The 26,461-nt window shown below is 31.3% G+C and overlaps 1 protein-coding gene across 1 annotated transcript in view; it reads right to left on the reverse strand.

The window, feature by feature from the left end:
• EYS (eyes shut homolog) overlaps nt 1–26,461 on the reverse strand; it is a 138,299-nt gene that overhangs the window by 35,472 nt on the left and 76,366 nt on the right. Inside the window, exons 3-5 of the mRNA XM_016160553.2 lie at nt 25,654–25,847; nt 24,644–24,771; nt 2,972–3,086 (exon numbers count right to left, since the gene is read on the reverse strand). Of these exons, the coding sequence (XP_016016039.2) occupies nt 2,972–3,086; nt 24,644–24,771; nt 25,654–25,847 (437 nt within the window). The remainder of the gene's footprint in view (nt 1–2,971; nt 3,087–24,643; nt 24,772–25,653; nt 25,848–26,461) is intronic.

The raw sequence follows: 26,461 nt of genomic DNA on the forward strand, positions 1-26,461 counted from the left end.
TTTTCTTTTAACCCTTAATATTGTCCAGCCTGTTGATTTTAATATAAAGTCATTATGGAATATACTTTATTCTTCATATTACTTCAATAAAATTTATATTCAACAGAAATGTTATTTTTTTCTGATTATAATTTTAGTTTAATCTCATTAACAGAAATAAACAACTATCAAATTATTAGTTTATTTCATTTTAGTCTGTTATACATAACTGCATAATACAAATACTATTCAGACCCCAACGACTGTCAAACTCTGATTAACCTTGGGGTTAAGTTAGATTTGTATTTTAACTCAAAGCCTTTCTGTGATTCCCAAAGCCATTTTTTCCCCATTATTCTCTCTGGCACCCTGCTTCTCAGATTCTGTGTATACTAACTTGTCCCTGGACTGCATAGGTTAAAGGCTTCATACACTAACTCTTTTCATAAAGTCATTTAGAATATATGAGGGAAATTTACATTTATTAAAAAAGTTATAAAGTCCTGAATCATTATGGAGCTGTCGGTCCATGCTACATATATTTTGAAGCTCTGTTATTAAATGTATTATTTCAATTGATAAGCTGACCCACTTATACTTATGAAATAAAGTTCTTCATCTTTGATGCTTTTGTATATTGAAATCTACCTTATTAATAAAGCTTCACCACTATTTATTTTACTTGTTATGTGATATAACCTTCCCATTATTTCACTTTCATATGTCTACATTTTTTATATAAAATGAGTCTCTTTTAAATGCATTTGATTGAGTCTTGCTTTATGTGCTATTGACAATCTCTGCTTTTTAATTGAAGTGTGTAGACAATTTATATTTGCTATGATCCCAGATATAGCTGGATTTAAGTATATATCACTCTTTGCTTGTTTTATGCTGTCTTTTCTTTCCCTCTGAATGTAAAATATATTTGTTTTCTCTAAAAAGGAGAAGAAATAGTTTATATTTATCCCTAAAATAGCTCATCAGTCTCATAGAAATTAGTTGACATATTCAAAAGTTGATAATGCAAACTTTAAAGTAGAAAAGTAAATATTAGTTATAGAATTCCAAAAATATTTTAACTTACAAAAATGCATTTTACATTTGCATCATAAAAATAAGTTGAATATGATATTTTATTTTCTTTATTGTATTTAACTTATGTATCATGAAGAATAATATTAATTCTTATTGTTCATAACTGTTATGTAATCTGAACAATATATTTGTAAATATACACTAATTTAAATACAAACTATTTCGTAACTCAAAACAGCCCAAACTAGGATTATTAATTGATAGGAAAAATTACAAGTATAAAAAATTATTATAATGTTAAAACATTTAGTAATGCACGTTTTTCTTACTATCACCTAAATTTTAAATCAATGATAAGACTAATAGTATTCCTTTATTGCTAATACTTTATCTAATGGAAGTCAGTAAACTTAAACTAACATTACACACACAAAAAAACACAGAGTCTGCAAGATGATGAAAAGTCCAATCAAATTTCTTTAAACAATTTAAATTGAATTTAGAGTCAATGTCATACATATAATTGTTGGGCACTAGAATAGGTGATGTCTCCAGAAAATTGCTGGAGGAAGAAGAAAAGTTTTTAAATAAAGTCAGAGGTAAATAGTCAGAGACCATCCTGAAAAAAAAAAACTGGAACTGGGAGTCACACAGAGTATGTTTAAATCTAGCTTCATTTATTCCCATTAATATGTATGACTTTAGGAAAATATTTTAAAAGCTCAGTAGACTTTGTTTTTATAAAATAGAATGGGATTTATGTGGAGATAAAATAAGGTAATGATCATAAATGATATGCTATAATGTCAAATTTTTTATAGTTGTTAAATAATTGCTATCTTTTTGTCTTATGTATTCTTATATAGAATATAATATTATATTCTTGTATACTATACAAGTAATGTTTTATTTTAACATATGTTTGCAAAAGTACACATATAAATTTGACCACGGTCCATTTTATAAGTTGGCTTTCTATTATTTTTAAAATATTTTGTTAAAATATTTTATACTACAAAAAAGTAGAAAAAAATAATAAAGTGAACATGATCCTGGTGTACTTATTTTCCAAAAACCCATTAAAAAAATAAAGCATTACAGGTATATTGGATGTCTGGTTTGTATTTGCCCAAATGTCATTTCCCCTCTTATCTCCCTGTAGGCAGTCCTAGAAAAATTAAGTACATATAAATAATTCTTACACATGTGTTTATACTTTGCTATAGATTTATGCAATCATAAAAATATGCTTCCAAAATTTGAACTCTTCATTATCACACTTTCCATGTATCATTTTCAGTAACATTTTAAAATTCAACATCGTGTTTATTAATTATAAGTTTAATACATATAACTTTGTTTACTATACCATGATAAATTTATCCATTCTCCTACACATATACTTTAGTTTGTTTCAGATTTAGAGTGAAAATTGTTGTCTATGTCACATTTAGTTACAAATCTGATAAGTTCTCCAATAGACAGACCTGAAAATAAAATTGCTGAGTTGTAGGATATGCCTTACTGTGTGTAATACACACACTCTGTATTTGTAAAGTCATTTCAAAAACTATCTACCAAAAAAAGCAAACTTAAAAAAAAAATTGACTAACAATTACCAGACTAATTTTATTTCCCATTTTAGTTTAAGAGCTTAAGGCATTAGTTACTGTGGTTTTATGTAGTACTTGATTAGCTATAATAAAATAAAAATACTGCCTAGAACACTTATTTTATAATAAAAACATTGCCTAAAACACTTATTAATACTCTGTCAACATAATTCTTAATAAGTCAAAAATCTCTATTACTAAACTTTATATAACATGTTTAACTATACATACGAGGATATATTTATCTGGCTTAGATTAACAAAAGTATTTGAAATACAGACTGCCTGAAGCTGTTATGTTTTGAAGTGCTAAATTACTTTGCCATGTATTAAACTACTTACTCTGAATCTTCCAATTATATTGAAACACCATCCTTCATTTAGACAGTTGATGCTGAGCAGTCTACAGTGGTCAATTACTTTCTCACTGTTTTTTCCAGTAAATCTTGGCATACAACTGTAAATACATCAGTGTAAATAAGAAAAGTTGCAAATTAAATATTTTCATAAAAATCTATTAACATTCTGCCAAAAATAATAATGCTTTATTTAAATTACATACAAAATATATTAGTACATTATATTTTCAATCATTAATTTTGTCCATGGGTACTTGTGTTCTCAGCAAAGGAGAAAAGATTTATCTATTTAGAGGGAATTAGAGTAAACTGCATTTTCATTGAATGGTCTTAATATTATCTTTTGAGAATTTAAAGGCAAATCAACTTTGGTCTAAATGAATAGTTATCAATAAAATGCAGGTTTTGGAAAACTATTGGAATAAATGAGACCATTGTTGAAATATGAAAAGGAAAAAAGATGATGAGATTTTTACTCTTTAGTAATGCTATTAGATACTGATAATGTGATATCAGGAGTTGATGACACAAATGAATTTTTGTGTAAAGAGTTACAGTGGACCAAATAGTATGGCCATATTTAGGTTATTATAGAGTTTTATTTGTTGTCATTTTTACATTTTTATAAAACAATCTTATATTGTAAATATATTAACAGTTGCCAAAAATAATAATGCTTTGTTTAAATTACATACTACATATATTTTACATTATACTTTCAATCATTCATTTTCAAAAAGCTTTTCTGATTGAAATGTAAGTGCCTGACATTAAGCTTTTGATTACTGAGATACTCATTTCAAGGACATTCATCTCAAATAAACGTATTGGCAGCTATATGATACCTACTAACTATACAACTAGATAAGTAGATAGGCCTCCTCTACCCATGAAGTTTTTATATTAGAAACCCCTGGGTAACCTAGAAACAGATCTCTTGAGTGACCCTGCTTTATCCTTCCACTCCTTAAATCCTCCTAAGAATTTAAGGAGTGAACCTTTAAAACCCTAGGCACTCCACCCTCAATCCTATACAGGCAGAACTCCATGACTGTGCTCTCTCTTTCTCTTTCTACCTGCTACCTCGCTGACTGGCCCTCAGGGATTCTATTTATTCTCCAGAACCTGCGAGTAATAATCCTTGGTTTCTCAAGTTCCCTGATGTTTGTTTTTGAAGTGCAAGTTGCGATCATAATAAAAACCACAAGAGTCAGTCCAGCCATAACATTGGCTCCAGTTGGAGAAATGTCTATGGAGACTCACCACAAGCAGCAGGACCCACCCAGATGAGTGCCCCAAGCATTCCTAGCCTGAGACAGACAGGAAACAAATCTGGTTTCCACTGTACTACAGTTCATTAGCTGCAATCAATAAGGTGCTAAAGAACACACACTGGTGTTCTGGCTTCCATTGCCCTCACTCTCATTAATTTGTAGGAAATATTTCTGTACTTTAAATTACATTTAGTAAACCAAATGGGGTACTAAATTAAATGACAGTGTGTCTCTCTAAAATAAACACTAGAGAATTAAGACCAAAGATCATATTTCTTAAGATTAAGTTGTTAAAGCTGATTTAATAATGAAATCAACTGTATTTCATTATTGTACCATATATTCACTATTTCAAATTTCTTCTACAAACACAGGATACTTTCATAAAAGAAGAAATCAAAGGTCATATGGACAGAGTTAAACTGAAATAGCATCAATAAAACGTTTTTGTAATTTATCTTTCTTGATGTTCGAGGCACAGCTTTGCACTTCCATCTTGTTGAATTGAATCATTCCTTCATTTATATCAGTAATAATCGCTCATTTTTTTAGCACCTACTATATGCCAGCTACTAAGTATAGTATTACTTTTACATAATTTTATTATTCCGTCATTCAATCCTTACAAACCTTGTGTGAAATGTATTTATTACCACTGTGTTATAAATGAAGAAATATACTCTGAGAAGTTAAGTTAGTTGCTTTGGTCATATCAGTAGTTTCTGAACTATTATTAAAATTTAAAATAGTCTAATTTTTAAATGTATTTTACTCTACTATCGCATTAATGAAACCTGTTAAGATATGTTTACCTAATTCCTCTCATTCTGAGTACCTAACCAAAGTTCTAGTAATCGTTCTGATACCACTTTGTTATGAAAGGTTATCATTTCTATCCTTTCCTACTTAGGGGAGGGAATGGCAGAAAGAAGGAAGCACTAGACTATACTAAAACTTTTGTGAGTTGTGGTCACCATGTCTCAATTTTCCTTTTGAGTGGGAATGAATTAAATTGGCCAAGAATAGCTAAGGACATGTGTGAAACTTGGATTTATATTACTCTGAAGTTTATTCCCAAAGAGGAGGGACAAGGTTATGAATTAAATAACTAATATATAGTCATTCGTGAGATCAGATCAACAAGTTGTTGGATGTGATTAGACAGCAGCAACTCTGAGAAAGATGTTTCCAAAAAGGAAGCAGGACCTCTTGACAATAAAAAAAAAAAAAAAAAAAAAAAAAGGGCAAAGGTGTTAACACTCTCACTACATACTAAAGAAAAGGTCTCCAGAACACCATCTGTGACACTTGACCCAAGGAAGTTTAACCCCAAGGCCTAGGAAACCCGTAATTAGAAAATCTTCCTATTGAGTTACAGGCTATCAACCATCCATGCCTTTACCACTTATGGCTTGAAATCTAAAAAAACACTCCTGAATCTTATTCACAAAGACAGTGACATCCTATCAACTCAGACTGCAGTTAGAGAAAGTGAAGATTTATATAGTTATTCCTGCCACCAAAGAATTTAAGCCAGAGAAAACAAAACCAAGGAAAAAAGAAAGCAAACTCTAGAACAACAATTCTATTGAGAAACTCTATTGCAAAAGAACAACTACAATTTTTACTTAGTAGAGATGAAACATGAGAAAAAAAATACCTAGAGGAAGAGAGAAATTTTGAACAGAATCAACATTTTGACCAAATAAGTTAAGCAGATATAATTTTTATGAATTAGAAATAAAAGATTATATGGAAAAATAATATATAAAAAAGGAGGTTACTTATTGGCTAACAAAAAAATTTAAGTGGAACCAAGTTAAGAAAGAAATTTAAGAAAGAAAAAATTTGAACTAAAAGTAGATTAAAAAGATATTTAATGAAAATAATAAAGTCAAAGTTATCTCCTCATCACCCTCCATAATATCAAAAAAATGTATAATTTATATTTGAGAAAATGTAACAGAAAGTTGAGGGAAAGGAAAATATAAAAATAAACATTTAAAATAGAGTGAATCAGAACATTTTAAAAGATTAATAAGGGCAAAGATGTATCTTATAAGAACTCATCTGTATAAATATCAAAACCCAAAAACTACTATAGCTAAATTTTGGCAATTTAAAAAATTCCACATCTTTTATTTTATTTAGCTTTTCTACTCTTTGTTAATTCATATTTAAAACTTAACAAAATAAGCTATAACGTCCTATTTCATTTATAATAGATGTCAAAAATGTTAGAGTAATTTTTTTCCTAAAAAAGGTTGTTTTTTTTTTTAGGACATGTACACATAATATTTTTATTTTAAATGAAGACTTATGACAAAATTACATCAACTACACTTCACATCATGAGAAAAGTACAATTAATAAGTCCAGAGTCATTCATTTAAAAGATCATGTGATAGATATTCTTCTTGAATGTTAAGATATCGAGAGAGAATATAGACATAGAAAAATAAAAATGCAAAATGGAATATGAGGAAAAAATAAAAACTGATAATGCTAGGTATTCGTCTGTATAAATATGCAAAAAAAGTTTATGTTAAAATACAAATTGCCAAAATTAAACAAAAATAAGAATAGTTGAATAAAGTAAAGTATTTGTTGGAAACTAACTCTAAAACATCCTTGGCTTCTTTATTTATATGGATAAATAAATCAAACTTCCATGAGATGGTTCTCTATAAGCATTGATACTAAGAAAAATTTGTACAAGCTATTCATTATAAAAATTATGAGAACTCTAATGCAAAAGCCTCAAAAATTACAACAACAAAAAAAATGACAGCCAAACTCATTTGAAAAAAAAAAACACTGTTGTATTCATTGCCATAAAATTTTACTTCCAGGAATTTTTCCTGAAGAAATAACAAGATGTAATAAACATGGATTTATACCCATATTTGCCCCATTGTATTACAAATAAAGTTTCTATATAGTATCTTCTGATATAAGAGGTGATCAAATTCTAGTCTATCATCACCCCTCCCACACTACTGAGAATCTAAGGATGCTGTAACCAAGAAACCAATTCCTTTCTAAATTGTCAATTCTTCTTCAGAGGCCTTAGTTATCAAAAAAGACCATATAACTTTTATGTTGATATTATATTAAAGAATTTATGTTATGTAACTAATTTAGGTTTTTTTTTTTTTTTTTTTCTACATAAAGTATAGATTTTAGGCTATGCTATTACCCTGAAAATAAGAGACATGATATTCTCAGGTAAGGGCAGTAGTGCTACCTGACTAGAGCTCAAAGCAAATGATGAAAGTAGTAAGAGGTGAGAAGAGAGTTGAGGAAGGAATCTGTAAGTAATACAAATTCACCAAGTATACAAAACCAAAGAGTAAAAATCAGGGGATTGGAAATTGGATATGATAATAAAAGAAAATAAATAAACAACAAAAAAGTAGAAAAAATGATAGAGCATTTTTACTATGCCATTAAACTGAAGACTATGATTAAATTAAATCACTATAACTGAAGTTCAAAAATAATGTGAGAGGTGAGACAGAGATATATTAGTTTGTCAAATTAACATTTGAATGAAACCAAAGAGAAGTTAAGCCTACTCTGCTTACCTTCAAAACTGCTGTCCCCTTCAATTATCTGTCATCCCCTAGTATACTAGGACTCCTCAAATCCTCAATGCTACTCCTTGTACTGTGATCATTTTGTAAATTCAAATTCTCCTGGTACTGAACTGTAGAACTAAGCTTTCATACTGACTCTACTGCAACAGCTGCAACTCTACCCAGAACATCACGCAAATTTTACTTCTCACATTTTTATATTTATTCTACCCCAACCATGTCTTTCTCCTGTTACGACAATTCAGCTGTCAGCCCAAGCTGCTTATCAGCCCTTCACTGCCCATAGCTTTACTGACTTGAATTAAAATACCTGTTACTCAAACTTCTGTAAGATAACTAGAGTACTACTCCACCACCTTGGAGAGCTGTGCGTTTAGAAGATTCTCACGGCAGGGGTCTACATACTAATGTCCTTTTGTTTTACACACAGTTTTTTACAACAGGAGATCAGAGGATGAGTCCAGGTAATGGTACTCATTTATACCTTTGACATGAATTCTCCTTTTTGGAGAGAGATTAAAGTTTCACGGACACTTTTCTTTCTTTTCCTTTTTCTTCCTTCCTTCTTTCCCACCCTTCCTCCTTCCTTCCTTCCTTCCTTCCTTCCTTCCTTCCTTCCTTCCTTCCTACCTTCCTTCCTTCCTTCTTTCCTTCCTTCCTTCCTTCCTTCTTTCCTTCCTTCCTTTCCTTCCTTCCTTCCTTCCCTCCTTTCTTCCTTCCTTCCTTCCTTTCTTCCTTTCTTTCCTCCCTTTTCCCTCCCTCCTTCTTCTCACCTCACCACTTTCCCTCACACATTTTCCAGTTCAATATGTGTTCTATTATATGCATGAATGCACAGTCATGTCTACAGTTAAATTCCTTTAATGAAGGTCTATTATGTGTCATTAAAATCAATAAATGTATATACATATTTAATTCCAGTTTTGCTTGACTTCATATCAAACAACTGCATGCCTCTGCTCCAGCATAAACAACATGCACATCATCTGAATTTCATTTGGATTTGATTCCTAAGTATGCTGAAAGTGATTGAAAAATTGGAATTTGTAATAGTATGCCTAGATTTTTTGTAATTAGTCTGGCAGAGGAATGGAGGTTGGATTTTTATAAGACTATAGTATGGAGACTAATCAAGGGATTATAATAGCAACATGGGAGAAATGAAATGTATTTCATAGCAATATAGAGAAAAAATAATAGAAGATATTCAGGAGGCAAAATGAACAAGACTTGATGGAAATATTGTTGACATTTATTAACAAAGAAAACTACAAAGTGTCAAGTAGTATTTGGTACTTTTCTTCATATTCATAATATGTTTTCATATTTAGTAATTATGTCCATTGTTTCTTTTCCTCTGGTTTAAGTTGCTATTTACTGCACTTCTCTTCATAATTCAGAAAGGCTATCAAATATTTACATCACAATAATGGTAACATTCTCATTCCCTGATATGTAATCAATCACATTCCTTACTATTTTTTTTTTTTGCAATTAAAGTATTAATTATTTCATCCACATGGATACATACTCTTTCTTTATGGACACCCAGATTTTTTTCCTCATGATGTCTACTTTTTCTCTCCTTCCCACTTGTAAGTCTTGGGGTCTTACTTAAATAATTTTTTTCTCTTAGTTCTAGATCCTCCACTGAATGTCTCATCTTTTTCAGGGGCCCTATTTTAGCACCTATTTTATATGTATACCCAGACATTACATCCATATCAATTTAGATTTATCTTTGCGAGTACATGCTCATGTACATGCATGCATGTGTGCACACACACATTTTTTACACCTTCTTTTTTTCTTCATATTCTCATTTTGAGATTCCTAGTTATCTATTTAATAGTTAGTGAGAATTTTTATTTCCTTTATATAGATTAACTGAATGATAGGTTTTCTGAATCTTTGCATATACAATATATATATTGCATCACTCTAGCTTGGACAGAGAGCCTCTTAATATGCAGATTCAATTCTCATTCCAATTCAGAGAATTATTTTACAACTTGATTAATTATTGCTTTCCTCCATATATTTTTTGTTGTTGTTCCTTTCTTCATCATGATTCATTAACTAATTCATCCATTAAATCTTCAACAAGTAATTCTTGGCCTTCTACTGTGGACAGTTATTTTTCTAGGCATGGTGAATATTTCAATGAACAAATTCCTCTCTTTCATAAACTTTATAAGGTTCTTCTTTCAGTGAGAGGACAGGGAAAGTGGATAAGTGGTTGCTATTTTTCCAAAGTTTGCCAGGGACACCTTCACAGGCAAATTAGTATTTCATAAGACCAGAATAATTTAGGGTGAGAGTTATGTACGTGCATGAAGATGAAAGTAGATCCTCACTTCTTTATTTGTTTCCCCTAAACTTTAAAATACTTCTTCCATGGAAATATTCTAGATTCCCATAATTTGGTCACCATTTCCCTTTTAATTTTTCAACTAAATTGTTTAATTGAAAAGTATATCTTCTAGCTACAGTCTTGGTATGTACTTATATATAGGTGGTCTCTTTCTGAATCTTTTTACTGATTTTGACTATAGTTATCAAATTTAAGTTTTCCTCTCTCTCTTCCAGAGACTCTAATACCTGAAATTGTATTCATTTTGTTTTAACTCATTTTCCTTGCTTCATTTTCTGGCCTCTCTTGCACAGGATATTTTCCTTTGCTAACTCATCAGGTCTCAGGTCTTGTTGCCACACTGTCCTAAGTGGGGCATCCTTCAGTGAGTAGAAGGCAAGTTGGGTCAAGAATGTTAAAGCTGCCAGGCTATCAGTCCTCTGCTGAGGACCTGAACTTTCTCCTCCATATCACTGAGGATATTACCACCCTCTGCAGCTGAGAAGCTTCAATCCTTAAATTCAGAACTTGTTTGATTCTTTCTGGCAAAGGGAACAAAAATACAAAAAAAAAAAAAAAGCCGATTTTAATCTACCCTTATATATTCGAAGCACTTACACCAATTAGTATTCACTATTTTCTAGTTATTTTCCTGGTGCTCCCTATGCTAATTTACAAATGTTTGCTTAGTTTACAAAGCAAGAAAAATTTGCATAAATTGCTTCTGTTGAGATAGTCAGAGAGGCTAAAACTTAACTCATTTAAGCTGCTCAAGTATCCAGCAGCCATTTTTCTGTCAAAGAAGGCAGTAATTTTAAATACAAGAATAGGAGAAAAATGCCTTTTAGATCACTCTGTTCCTTTGACATTCAAAGTACCGTTATACTTTTGTGTAAAACTATTATTCTATAATAAATATGAAAGTAGTAGAAATGTTTTTATCAGGCTAGAGGGTAAGAGAGACCTCATAATGGTGATAAAAATGCTTAAGTTGTCATTTTTAATGGTAAGAGGAGGTTTACATAGAGAAAAGCAGATAGGATCTGAAAAGATAAAAGTAAGAAATGAAAATAAAGGTAAGGAAAATAAAATGTGGAAATTCTAGGACAAAATAAAACATACTTTTAATTTATCTTTATTTTTCCTAAATTATTGTCTATAATTGCCTTAAATGTCTCTCAATTATGGAGTTGAATTTTGCCAATTAGACCAATATATATTGAACAATTTGCTCATTCTATTTCTTAGAAATGGTATCACAAACTTTGTTCAATGACTTATGGAATACATGTTACTGATTATAGTATATTTTAAATATAATTGTAAAAATATTTTTCAAAATATCAAGGAAATAAAAATCTAATAAAATTAAAAATTAAATGTGCCATATTATAACATAAATGATTGATAGAAAATTGTTAAAGTAATATATTAAAATAATGAAATAACCATGCCATAAAACAAAAAAAGTAGGAATTAAAAATTAAATATATTTGATTTTATAAAAGATCTAGCTTCAAAGACAGTACGTCAACAGTGTCAATTTTGATAAAGTATATTCTTGCTCAGAGTTTTCCAATTGCTGAAATAGCTCTTTCAAAGTCTGTACTATTCTAGGAAATGAAAAGGAAATAGTTATAAAGTAACCCCAAATAGTTTTCTCAAAATACTCTCATCACTTGTTTAAAGACTTGGAGGTTTGGGTACTTTTTTTTTTTTTTCAGGGCTCAAACCATACTAAGTGAGTCATAATTTTTATCTTAAAGAAAGCAATGTGGTTCACTTTCGTTTCCTTTCGTTTTATTGTGTATAGATGGGGATCGTGATGCAGAGTTACTTGTATCAGTTTCAACACTGTCATTTACCTATTCCAGTTCCTGGAAAAAAAAAAAAAAAAAACCTTAAAGTAAGTAAGAACTAATCCTCACAATAGGAGCTTTGCAGTAACACTATATGCTTACTTACTGTGACTTGTATGGTCATAGACAAATGTCTAAACTTAAAGACTACTCATTTCATTAATTTATCTTTTTTACATAAACTGGACAACTGAGTCACTGTCTGGATTTAAGACATAAATATTTCCTATTTCATAGTTATTTAATCATTAAAATAAAATTAATAGACAGAATGATCTGCATTTTTGTAGTTAATATTAGCACGATACACTTCAATTCTAGAACATAGAAAGCCAACACTGAAAATATTAAAATAACAAATAATCTTCCTTAATGTATGTTAGGCTGTGGGACAGGGAAAAAATCATAAACACATAAAAATATAATGACAGATAACAGTAAGTGCTATAAAGTAATAAATAAAATAAAATCAGGTTAAAATGAAGAGAGTAACTGAGAAGATATATTTTAAGAATGTTGAGATTGACAGGAAAGATAGTTTTGAGGAAATACTTATCTGAATAAAACCCTGAATTAAATGAACATCAAATTATTTTAGTTTCTGGGGAAAGTGTTCTTAAGATAAGTGACTAACAAAGACAGAGGCTTGAAGCAGAACATGCTTAATGTGTTCAAGAAATATCTCAGAGACAAAAGGGGCAAAAGTTGGAAAATCAAAGGGGGCATAGTAGGAAATTACAGCAGAGAGACAGACAGGAGCAAAATACAATTAGACTTACAAGCATTGTTAATATTTTAATTTAAATGTTTTGGGAAAAAAACCATTGAACGGTAGTGGAGGATAGTTACATGATTTTAAAACATATACACTCTCTTGTGTAAAAAAGAGATAATAAAAAACAATCATTTTGAATTTGCTTTATCTGTAGCTTTCACCATATAAGATGTTGGCAACTCTGTCTAGTTGCTTTGGCCAAAAACTATAGTCATTGTAAGTAAATTTTTTCTCTTTAACCGAATCCAGTTTATTCTTATAAGATATTCCCTTATTCTAGATTATCTTATTTATTCTGTTTTAAAAAAATAAATCCACAATGCAACCACTTTTTACCATATCATCTTTTCCATTTTGTTCCATATCACTATCTTCTCCTATCTAGATTACTACATTAGCTCCTAACAGATCATTTTGCATCTACCTATACATCTCTACAGTTTCTTTTCAACACAGCAGCTGAAGCATTATTTTAAAATATAGAATAATGTCACTCATTTGCCAGCAACACTGCAATACTTCCTATTTTACTTAGAGTAAAAGTCAGATGTTAAAATGGCATGCACGGTCTGCAGCTAACCTAATCTCCAGTTTCCTCTCCATTCTCACTACTTCCTCTTGCTGTCTTCAGACCAGTTACACTGTCTCCTTAGTATGCTCTGAATAGGACAGGGGATTTGCATGAGGTGCTTCCCACTACCATGGACATGCTCCCCTTAGACAGCTGCATATTCTGTCATCTCACTTAAATCACTGCCTAAATATTAGCTTTTCAAAAAGACTCTTATTCATTATCAGATGATACATCTGATATGCATGAAAATGGACGTAGGTTTGCCTGGTGTGATGCAGAATTAAACAGGTTTGATGTTCTCAGGCAAATATAGCAGAGAAAAAGAGAAATAAGAAGCTTGACAGTGAATATCTGGGTATGCTTTGTAAAAAGGAAAGTGAGGACATGTTAAGGGTGATGGGCAGGAAAAAGTAAGTGCAGTCAAATAATCAGAGGTGACTGTCGGTTATAAAAAAAATTATAAAATATTGGTATTAGAGAAACATGCAAACTTTTTTTGTACGTAATATTTTATAATGATTTATTCAAAAGGGAAAGTTAGCCTTATAAATATGACTATTGATTTCAAGGAAAGAAAAATGTAGCAGCCCAGTTTTTTGAGATAATTAACTCCAAGAAATTGAGGCATTCTATTAGTTAAAAATTATTGAGTGACGAAGTGAAAGCATTTCATTAATTAATAAATTCCTTATCCAAATCATGATTACTATTTTAGAAAGCATTTTTCAACATTAATGTGAAAATATAACTTTATTATATGTTGAAAGAAAATATGTTAACCTATGCATTTCTGTAGTACAATGTTTCATCTCAAAGTCACAATGCATGCTTAATTAGGTTTACTTGTAACACAAACTGAAAACCCTAACTCTACCCATGGCTGATATGATGAGACATCACACAGACTGATGAAATGTTAAAACTGACATGAGAAAAAAGTATGTTAATGCAATGAATTAAAATTTAAGCAGGACAAACAATAATGGCAATTCAGTAGGTAATAAATAGGAAAGAAAAAAACAAGCCAAGAGACTAAAATAGAACATCATTTTCCCATGAAAGATCTTAAAATTTGAGTGGAGAAAAGACAAGGTATAGAAAGCAAAAATCTGCATATCATAAAATTCCTGGTTTTTAGACATCATATTTATATTATTTGAATATCTAGTTTATGGAGTTTTTTTTACAATGGTAACTCTCAGTAAAGATTTGTTAAACAATTGGGTTTTGACTGGAAAAAATGTAAAAGAAAGATACCAGCTGGTTTTATTAACAGTTCCTGATTCATATTTCTTTATTTACTTTAGAATATTCAGAATGTGATTATCTTTAATATGGGAAATATTACTCTTTGTATTTGTATATTAGAAGAGTTAAGTGTGTATTTATGTGCATATGTGCATTTGTGTGTGTTGTGTGTGTGTGTGTGTGTGTGTGTGTGTGTGTGTGTGTGATGAAAATATTAGGAGTGTGGTCAACAATAGTCATTAAAGTCTTTATGTGGTTTTGTGGTACAAACACTGCCTACTCTAGCATATAGTGAAGAACTCAAAATCCTGTATGCCATGTCATAACATCTTCCTTTCCATTACCCCTGGTCTCACATTAGAGAGGTTTTCAGGGACCAAGTCCCTAGAAAGCCTTACTGGAGCTGCATTCTGCAGTGCTCTGAGCATTACAACTGAATGAAGTGGGGCCCATAGAGAATTGCAGCTTCAGCATTACCTCTGAAGTAGTTTCAGAGGGTTGTCCATTGAGCTATGTGAGCTCCTAATAATTCCTCTCACTCCTAAATTAATTCCAAACACTAGCAGTTGCCCCACTATGATCTATCTACCTTCAAGGCAATCACAATGAACCCCTTATCATTATTTACATCAGATACCCCAAAAGCCAGAGGCTCCCAGGTCATTTAACACCATGTGAATCTTTACCCTCATTCAGTTCTGTACATTTTTTTTTAATTTTGACTGTAATTTTTTAAATGGTAACTACTCTCTTTCTCACGCGCACCTATCATATCTCAGGATCTAAATGTTATGTAGTTATCCTCCTTTGTTCTCACTGTGGCTTCCGGAACAGTGTCCTTTATTCCTTCTTTAAAAAAAAAATCTATTATTTGAACATGGTGACATTAAAACATGTCACACATATCTCCTCCTATAATATTCACAGCTAACCCTCCTGGGCATTTTCTCTAAATCTAATTCTTTAATGTTTAACACCTGGTTATTATATCTTTCTCTAATATAATCCCAGCCTGTTTTACTTAGTTATTGCAATATCTTAGTTGATTTACTTAAAACTTTGGCTTCTCTAAGGAGAAGAGTATATCAACTCAAAGATCTCAATTTTCATCCTAATTTTCCAAACTACTCCCACTACAGTATTCTGTATATTAGCATACCATTACCTACACTTATATTCCTTCCATAATCCTAAACCCCTTAATCTTAGTTTTAAGTATCTCATATTCCACTTACAGCCTCTACCCTCTAGTCCTTTTTTCTTCCCACAGAAATTCTTAAACCCCACAATCCATTGATCCTACCAACTCTTCAATATCTCTCATCCCCAGCATATTCTCACTTCTTGATTTACCTGAATTAGATTACAATGTTCATTTCTATACTCACTTCTTGCATACACCCTCAAATCACTCATCCCTTTCCTTTCATTACTGTAGCTCAGTTAAGACCCATCCCCAGTTTAATTCAACACCCAATCTATTTCATGTGAGCATATGAGCAAATACACATGGTTTGAATATGCCACACTTTATCATAGACTGAATTCGTTTTAAATTCAAGTTCACTAACTTCAAAGAGATCTTTATTGATGTGTTTTGGTAATAATACTTTATTTCCCTCCCACTCACCTGCCTAGCTATTTCATGTCTTTTCATCTCACCTTGATTTATATTTTACTTGAAGAATAGAACAAATAGATGATCCTTTCCAAAAGATTCAAAAGCACATGTTCGAAATACTTATATCAGTTAATGTAATGTCTGCCATGCTATCTAAGCTAACTCTGCTTGTGTACTATATCTCATCCCATTTTTCCTTACATTTAATAATGACCTGTTTTGAAATTCCTTCAGCTGCCACTCCATTACCAAATATTGTCACTGCTCTTCATAGGAAGAGCTCGTGTCTTTCCTTCCATTTACTCATGAACTGGGTCTAACCAATATTTTTTTCCCTATTATTCTGTCAAACTGTTATTTTCAAGAAAACCTTATTTACAGTTGCAAAGATCAATTCTCATTTTCTTCAAACTAGATTGAGCTATATATTTTGTGACAATGTAGCATTGTTTTAATATTCTTAATATATTTCATAGTTTCTGTGATGGTCCTATGTATTTTCTATTTCAACTCATTGACTCCTACTTTTTAATTTAATATCTATATCCATTAATTCCCTTAGATATAAGAGTGTCCAAGATAATAGTGTGCAAACATTTCACTTCCCTATCTAGGCTCACTCCAAGGTAATTTCATTCCATTTCCCAGTTTTAAATGTCATGTCTATGTTGCTCTCTTTCAAATGTAAATATATAAAAATGAAAACTAATATACTTAAATCCCTACCTCATTATTTCAACTTGTCTGTATTAGGTATTGTAACTAACATGCCCAAAACCGAATTCTTGATTTCCTCTCCTCTTAATTATGCTTCTCTTCCTTTGTTTCCCTAGTTTAGAAAATAATAATCCAATATTTCAATGTAGCAATCAATTTAGAATTAAGCTTGACTTCTTATTATCTTTTGACTCACATCCAGTTCTTCAGTCAAACATTAAATCTTCTTTAGAAACATATTCCAAATCAGATCCTTAATTACTAACATCATATGTCTCTCAGTGGCAATGCCAGTTACCAGCCTCTCTATACTATATTATGTTGTAACTTCATAGTTGATCTCTCTGTTTCTTCCTTTGGGATCATACACCAGTAGTCTAGTCTAGTGAAAAAACTCAAAGTGATTCTTTAAAAGAGCATCTACCTACTAAAATGCAAGTTTCTTGAAGGAAGAGTGTTTTGTCTGTTTGTTTTTTTTTTTTTTTTTCCCTGCCGCTGTAAGAGTTTCTATGATAGTAAAAATGTTCCTGGAAAAGTAGACACTTAATAATTTCTCATTAAATTAATAAATGAATGAGCTATTTCATGTCACATCCAGAGTCAAGACCTTTCCTCTAACTCAGTAAAATCCAAAATTTTTATTATCAATAAATAATGAATTAAACTATTTGGAAAATATTCTATGCATCATACAATAAAACACTCTAGAGATACAGAAATGATTAAAACATTGTCACTCTCTTGAACATCCTATAGTAAAATAGACTTTCAGAGTAATTCAAAATTACAGTATATAAAGCAGTAACTAAATTGTAGGGATATTTTAGTCTTTAATAGATAGCTAATAACTGGGTAAACATTAGAACTACAAATATGACAATAAGTTTTTGAACATTTAAAATATGTGATAAATCTATTATGTTCTTATATACCAACAATAAAATTTCAGAAAAATAAATTATAAAAAAATTATCTGCAATTACAACAAAAGGAATGAAATATCAAGGAATAAACTTAACAAAGGATATGAAGGACCTATACAGTGAAAACTAAAAGACATTATTAAAAGAAATTGAATAAGACACAAAGAAATAGAAAGATAATCCTTGTTCCTGGATTGGAAGAATCAAAATAATTAAAATGGCCATATTACCCAAGGCAATATACAAATTTAATGCAATCCCCATCAAAATCCCAATGGCATTTTCCAAAAAATATAGAACAGAAAAATAATCATTCGATTTGTATAAAACCAGAAAGATCCTGAAAAGCCAAAGCAGTCATGAGAAAAAGAAAAGAATAAAACTGAAAGTATCACACTCCCTGATTTCAAATTATACTATAAAGCTACAATGATCAAAACACTTTGGTATTGGCAGCAAAATAGACACACAGACAGATGGAATAGAATTGAAAGCCCAGGAATAAACTCACAGATTAAATAGTTAGTTAAATAAACTATTTGTAAAATATTCTATGTGTTATATTTCTATTCTATTTTATTGAGCAATTAATTTTTGACAAAAGAGACAAAAACATACAACAGAGAAAACAAGTCTCTTCAGGAAATGATGCTGAGAACATCTGAAAGCCACATGCAAAAGAATAAAACTAGACTGCTATTTGTCATCATACATAAAAATTAACTCAACATGGATCAAAGACCTAAATATAAGATGTGACACAATAAATACATAAAAGAAAATATAGATATTAACTTATGGATGTTAGTCTCAGAGAGGAATTTGACCCCAAAAGCAAGGTAAATAAAAGCAAAAATAAATGAATTAGACTATGTCAAACTAAAAGGCTTCTGCACAGCAAAAGAAACTGTCAGAAAAAAAAAAAGGCAACCAACCAACTGAGAGAAAATATTGAAAACAATACCTCAAATAAGTGGCTAATATCCAAAATATATGAAGAACTTGCACAACTGTAACAACAGCAACAAAAAATACCAAACAATCCACTTAAAAAAAGAAATGAGTAGAGGACCTGAATAGACACTTTTCCCAAGAAGACATATAAATGGCCAACAGATATATAAAAAAGATGCTCAACTTTACTAGCTATAAGGAAAATGCAAATCAAAACCACTAGAGGGTACCACCTCATACCTGTTAGGATGGCTATTATTAATAAGACAAGAAATAACAAGCATTGAAGAAGTTGTGGGGAAATAGAAATCCTCAAACATGGCTGGCGGAAATGTAAATTGCTATAACTACTATGGAAAACAGTATGAAGGTTCCTCAAAAAAATTAAGATTTGAGCTACTATACAGCTCAGCAATCCCTCTTCTAGGTATCTACCCCCGAAATTTGAAAACACTTATTTGTAAACATATATGTACACTTATGTTCATTGCAGCATTGTTTGTAGGAGCCGAGAAATGAAATCAACCAAAATGCCCTTCACTGGATGACTGGATAAAGACAACGTGGTACATATATCCATTGGAATACTACTCAACTATAAGGAAAGATGAAATACTGCCATTTGCGACAACAGGATGGATCTTGAGAATATCCCACTGAGAGAAATGTCAGATGGAAAAGAACAAGAATCATATGATTTCACTCATATGTGGGATATAAAACAAACAAAAAACCCATGAATTAATGAAATAAACAAACAAAAACAAATGTGTTGTAATCAACACAACAACATCATGGTGTTTACCTGAGAGGATGAGACATAGGAGGAGGTTGAGAAGTGTAAGAGGGTCACATATATAATCACAGACTGAGACTAAACTTTGGGTAATGAGCACACAACATACAGAGGATGTATTATAATATTGTATACTTGAAGATTATATAATCTTATTGACCAATGTCACTTCAATACATTTAGTTACAAAAATAAAGGAAGAAAGGAAGAAAGAAGGGAAGGAAGGAAGACAGGAGGGAAGGAAGGCAGGAAGGAAGGCAGGCAGGAAGGAAGGAAGAAAAGCAGGCAGGAAGGGAGGAAGGGAGGGAGGGAGGGAGGGAGGAAGGAAGGAAGGAAGGAAGGAAGGAAGGAAGGAAGGAAGGAAAGAAAGAAAGAAAGAAAAGAAGAGAAGAAGAGAGAAGAAAGAAAGAAAGAAAGAAAGAAAGAAAGAAAGAAAGAAGAAAGAAAGAAAGAAAGAAAGAAAGAAAGAAAGAAAGAAAGAAAGAAAGAAAGAAAGAAAGAAAGAAAAGAGAAAATATGTGATAAAATGAGATTAATGGCTTACAAATATTTTTAGTGTATTAATTTGAAAGTTTTTAGTTGTAAATAACATAATCCTAATTCAAACACTAAATTGATGCAAGATTTATTGATCAATATGATCAAATTGTTTAGAGGAAGTCCTAGCTTTATGCAGAGTTGGATCATGGTTCTATTCATTTTTAATCCTCTCAGCCTTACATGTATTTGTATTTTGGCTTTATCCTTTGCAGGATTTCTTCATGGTTATTTGACGGCCGTCTGCTTGCTGCAAGAGTTTTTTAATACCACTGTAGAGTTTGACTATTTCACTTTCCTTTAAAACCTCTGGCAGAAGATTCGGTGTCACTCAAGTGCAGACTTTCTGCCAAATGGTTAAAGTATCAAAGGGCATTAAAGTGCCAAACAACCTTAAAACTATTTGTTTCCTGGGGCCAAATAAAAAGTGAAAGAAAAAAAAAATACTTCGTCTTTCACTTAATGTTGGGAGCCATTATGAGGCACTGAAGCAGCTGCTAAATCTGCTTAAACAATGGTTTTAGGAAGCAGGGTTTTAAGTTAAACATTACTGACCCTGGTGAGGAGATTTGCCTCCTAAAGAAATCCTTTTAAGATAGTGGAATGTTTTACAGCCCAGAAAGCAAGGATATTTTGTACCCTGAGGGAAGGATGTATAAGAACTTAGTAAATGTCAGCATTCCTATGGTAATGTACTCTGTGTTTAGGTATAAATAGGCTGGGTTAAATAAACTCGAGGTTGCAGCATTGACTGTATGCTCTCCCGGAAGAACTTTCCTGTCTTCTCTTTTTTTCCTTAGGCTTTCCCCTACCCCTATTTTAGGTGCTGTTCGACTTTGGCCGGCTGGCTCTGGCAACTTAAGTAGACAGAGAGGACTAATGGTGGAGAACAAGGGAAAGAACTCCCTGGTTGCCTTTGTCCCAATTCTGTGTCAAGTCTGGGTGCTGGAAATGGACAAGGTTTTTATACCACAATGACCATACTGTGTGGCCAATGATGACTCTTGAGGTTGGATCACCACTGTGGTCATACAGTTGTGTGGCTGCTAGGTCTTATGCATTTGGGAGTCATGAAACTCAGAGCATAGCCTTCCCTTGTCATCATATTATAATTATATTTAGAGTCAGTGTGCTGCCTTCTAGCAGATAAATCAAGGATTCTTCTTCTAAGGAGCCTATAGACAGATAGATATTCAATCCATTTCAGTCTCTGAGACTATCTTTTTCCTTTTCCACATGCTCTAAAGACACTGATCTCTCCTTTTCAGCATAATACTCTCTAATGTCTTTATAACTTGTAATTTATTATCTTCATCTTACACTCATTTCATTGGATACTAAACAGTCTCCTCCAGATGCTTTCTCTTTCTCCATCTGTACTTCAGGATGCTGACCAGTGGCTTCTGCCTCGTCCTGCTAATGTGCTGCACTAGCAGAAGGTCAGAAGGTGGGAGGAGAATAGGTCATAAATGGGACAGGAATCAGGGCAGAAAATTCTGTTTGTATATTTTAACCCACAGACTCACTTCCAGGTTGTAGGTTGGCAGTAACTACATTCATATACATAAATTAATACCTCATGTGAGAATATTCTTTATTATAGCTACAGTTCTAATTTCTATTGCATTCTTAGCTTGTTTTTTCAGCATAGGGAAGGGAAACAGTTTCCCATCATTTCTAAACCCAGAATGATTAATTATATATTTTTTGTTTCTTTTAATCTTCTCATATCTTTTAGTTTTTACACTCAACTTTTCTAAATTTTTCTGAGTGAGTCATCCTTTTCCTGGCAGAAACTTAACTAATTTCCTTTGAATATTAAGAAAAATCCTTTGCGTGTTCTTTTAAATATATATTTTTAAAAGATTTCTGCAATCATTGGATCTCACAACTTCATTTATTTTCAAATGATTAGCCAAAGTATTGAAACCTCCAACAAAACATCCTTCAGTAATTTTAGGAAAGCATCAGAGTTATGTTCTATATCTCTGATAAATACAAGATATCAATGATCCCTTTTCCTTTTCCATCAGATTCTACTTGATCACAACCTACTTTCAGCAACACTGCTCTTGATACTTCACTATTATTACTTACTATTTTTAAAAATAAAAATTTTGTGCCAAATGTCCATAGATACCTAACTTTCAGTTCTTCAGGTGTTAAGGAAAATGCTAGTTTGTAAAAATTAACTCCTTTCTGACACTGTTTTCTATGGTCACTAAGTATCAAATAAGTTATCATTAATATTTACTGTCTTTCTCTCGGAGGTAATTTTGTTTCAGTTAGACTTTCATTTAACCATAGGCATTGAGATCTAGACTATACATTTAAAAAAGAAAAACTGATACCAAAATCATCTTTTTACTCTTCTCTATTTTACTCTTTCCCCAATGCCAAAAATTTTGCTCCCAGATTCAGACTAGAAGACTAAATACTTGGGTTGAGGTGTGTGGGTATAGTTGGGGAAAAAGTATAGGAGGATTTTCTGCATTGATGCTGTTTGAGATCAACCCATCTTAATTAGTAATTCTCAAGAACAGCAGCATGCACATCATTTAAGAGCAGCAGCATGCACATCATTTAAGAATTTGTTAGAAATGAACGTTTGCAATTCTCACCCAAAACAGAATTATAAATTCCAGGGTCAGGAAACAACTTTTTTTTATTTTGAACAACCTTTATGAGATACTAAAGCACCTCAAGTCTGGTACAGTTAAACTGTAAGAATTACTGACCTAGAAAAATGCACCTTCTGAGATAGTAATGCACAGAAATATCTTTAACTTAAAGTCATTTATGTCAAAAGGCTTTTATTTTTATTATTACATTCAGTGATTCTCTTAATCTCTTTTGAAAACAAATAGACTTCAAGACTAATTTTTTTGTCATTTTTCCAACTTCATGCTTTACTAATTTACATTGACAATATCCCCATTAAATTATCTGAGTTAGCAAGTTTTTTGACCACCAATGATTAATTTGGGGAATGGGATGGGAATCAGGGCTGAAAATTCTGTTTATATATTTCAATTTTTTTCCACATCTTATTAATTTCTGACACTTTTGTTTTCACTCATCATTCATTTTAGACTGTGTTATTTCTGCCTTGTTGAAGCATTTTCGTTTTTACTTTCCTATTTTTTTCCTTATATTTTACCCTCTACTTATCAAGAGTCTAATTTACCCAAAGGAGGAGACAATGTTTTGATTTGAGATGAGCACGTATATACCAAATTCTTAAAGGATGTGGGCAATCTCAAAAATTAGAACACATATAGTAGCTCATATTAATTTCATGAGTAAGTTTACTTCCAAGCTGCTACAAGTAGCTTACCTAATTGACATATTTCAACCATCATAGGGAAACCAAATTTGAATTTCTATAATGTCCATCCTATCTAACAACATGCTTAATGAAGCATCCCATATAAACTCTATTATTTTAAAATGAAATCTATTAATTAATAAAAACCATCAACTGAGGGATGGCAACAATGCCTCTGGTTACCTAGTCTTCCTCTTGATGATAAAATTTAAAACAAAGCCTTCTAGACAACCAGAATATTGCTATTAATAAGGACCAATGTTTTTTAAAACTTCTATTGAATCCTTTGAGATCGATGAAAATACTGTTCATTGTACATGTGTGATGTGCATGCCTGTCCTCTTTTTAATGTGTTTTAAGGTTTTCCTGTACCACAGCTTTTCATTTTCTCCTTTTATGACTATTTTAAAATTTGAGCCTGCTTACCGCCCTTCAATAATGCCCAACAGAACTTACTTTAAGCCATCATATAAAAGCTGAGCGAGTTTGAAGAGTACAAATTGTACTTCTTAATGGTGTGAGAAATTATCTATAAAGCTGTTTAACGTGGGCTAAAATTATAGGGCCAGAAAAATATGTCACTTTTGGCATTTATAAATGGGTAATTTTAGCAAATTCTTATTTAAATAAAGCTCTGCTTCCTGAAAGTTTGCCTAAAGGCCCTAAATAGGAACTATTAGCTAAGGTTTGTGAGTTGAAGGAAGAGGTGGTTACTCTATACTTTCAAAATATAATATTAACATTGTGTGTTTATAATAGAAATAGTTGTGGGTGCTTATATTTATCTCTTTTTTCTAGACCCTCAAATACTATTTAGTTATTGTTTTAAAAAAAATCTTCATTATAAAACAAAATATATGTTTTACAACAGTACACCCAAATTATGTCTCAGAATTTCTTAAATATTTATTTCAAACAAATACTACAACAGTTAAACAACCCATAAAGTGCACATTAAATTTATATTCTAACTTAAAATGGAATATTATATATTAGTAAATAAAACAAGCTTAAAACAGGACATCATTTTTTTGTCCACATGCCTTTAAAAATGAATGTATATTTATTTAATAAAATAGAAAATAAATCAATTGTACCTGCAATGACAATCATGCTCATATTTCACACATGTGGTATTATTCTTGCAAGAAAATGACTCATGTGGTATTTGAAGTCTCTTAGAAAGTTTGTCTATAAATATTGGTGAACAGATGCATAAGGTACCCTAGAAAAGATTAAAAAGTATTTTTTTGTAAAAGTTTTAGACATTTCAAAGATAATAAAAATGATTCTTACCTGAAAATTATTTTCATAAGCATGGAGTGGAAGGTTTCTGTGAAACGATGTGGAAGATTATGTTTTCCAAAATGTCACAACAATGTCTCCCATTTCAGACACTCTTTCTATTATGTGACTTCAACACTAATTGAGAGTTGGGGACCACATTTCCCCCCACCTGAATGTAAACAAGCTCTGACTATAGATGAAGTGATGCTCTGCGGCTTTTAAGGCTTGCTTTAAAATGCTTTACAGTGTCAGAATACAGCTGCCACTCTTTTAGGAAGCCCAAACCATACAGAGTAATTATATTTAGGGTTTTGGCTGACAGCTACAGCTGAAGGCCTAGTTGGCAGTAAATATAACCATCAGACATGTGAATAAGAAAGCCTTTAACATATAATATGAATTCATATTATGAATTAAAATATGTATATTACTAAGATGAAAAGGTAGTAATTTGTGGAAACTATTAAATTATTTTATAGTATTTTTATTTAAATGTTTAGATATAGGAATATAAAATAATCAAATAATTTTTAAACATTTAAAAAGCAATAAGTAAACTACAAATTTATAAAGTTACAATGTTCACAAGGGAGAATTTTTGTTTAAGAACAAAAAATAAAACTGGAGTGTTTTTGAAATTGGGGTTTCTATTTAAATTGAGAAAAATTAAAATAAACAAGTAAAGTAGCTTTTCTGATTTTCCTGAGTTTTAAAATTATACTAGGTTAATAAAAACTGTAATTACTTGTGCTTTCGAAATAGTTTGGTAATGGCAAAAAATATTTTAAAACCATTTCTCATATGCTGGATTCAGACTTACATTTGGAATATCAATGCATTCAGCACTATTCTGACACGGTATTGATGAACACTTATTGACATCAATTTCACAGCCTTGATCAAGAAATCCTTCTTGGCACTCACAGATGTAAGCAGAACTTTTATTTTGGCAAATTCCCCTTTTCCAACCAGATGGAAAAACACAGCGTTCTATTGACTCTTCACAGAATGGACCTTAATAGATCACACACAGGCACATAAAAAAGAAAATATTAACATAGACATGAAGCAAAATTCATTATTAAAAAACACTCGAGTTCATGGAATCTTTAACAGATTTTCATGGTATAATTCATGTATCATAGAATTCATCCATTGCAAATATATAACAATAACTTTTGTAAATGTATAGAGCTATTCAACCATCAGCACTATCCAATTGTAGCACATTTCCATGACCTAAAGAAGAGATTTTTTATCGTCAATCTTTGTCCCCAACTCCAGTCCCAGACACCGTTAATCATTCTGTCTCTATATATTTATTTGCTTTTATTAGACATTTTTTTATAAATGGAATGGTACACTTTTTACTTTTTTATCGAGTTATAATTGACATTTAACATGATATCATTTTTAAGTGTACAACATAATGATTTGATATATGTATATATTGAGAAATGATCATTACAGCTCCAGTTAACATTCATTGCCATACATAGTAACATTTTTTTTTTCTTGGGATGAGAACTTTGTTTACTTTCTAATCAACTAACATTTATGAATGATGAATTCACACCAAGTATTTGGGTAGATAGATATATATTTTCATATCCCTTGGACAGATTCCC

Source organism: Rousettus aegyptiacus, unplaced genomic scaffold (genome assembly GCF_014176215.1).
Source record: "Rousettus aegyptiacus isolate mRouAeg1 unplaced genomic scaffold, mRouAeg1.p scaffold_m13_p_1, whole genome shotgun sequence".
Classification (NCBI taxonomy): Eukaryota; Metazoa; Chordata; class Mammalia; order Chiroptera; family Pteropodidae; genus Rousettus; species Rousettus aegyptiacus.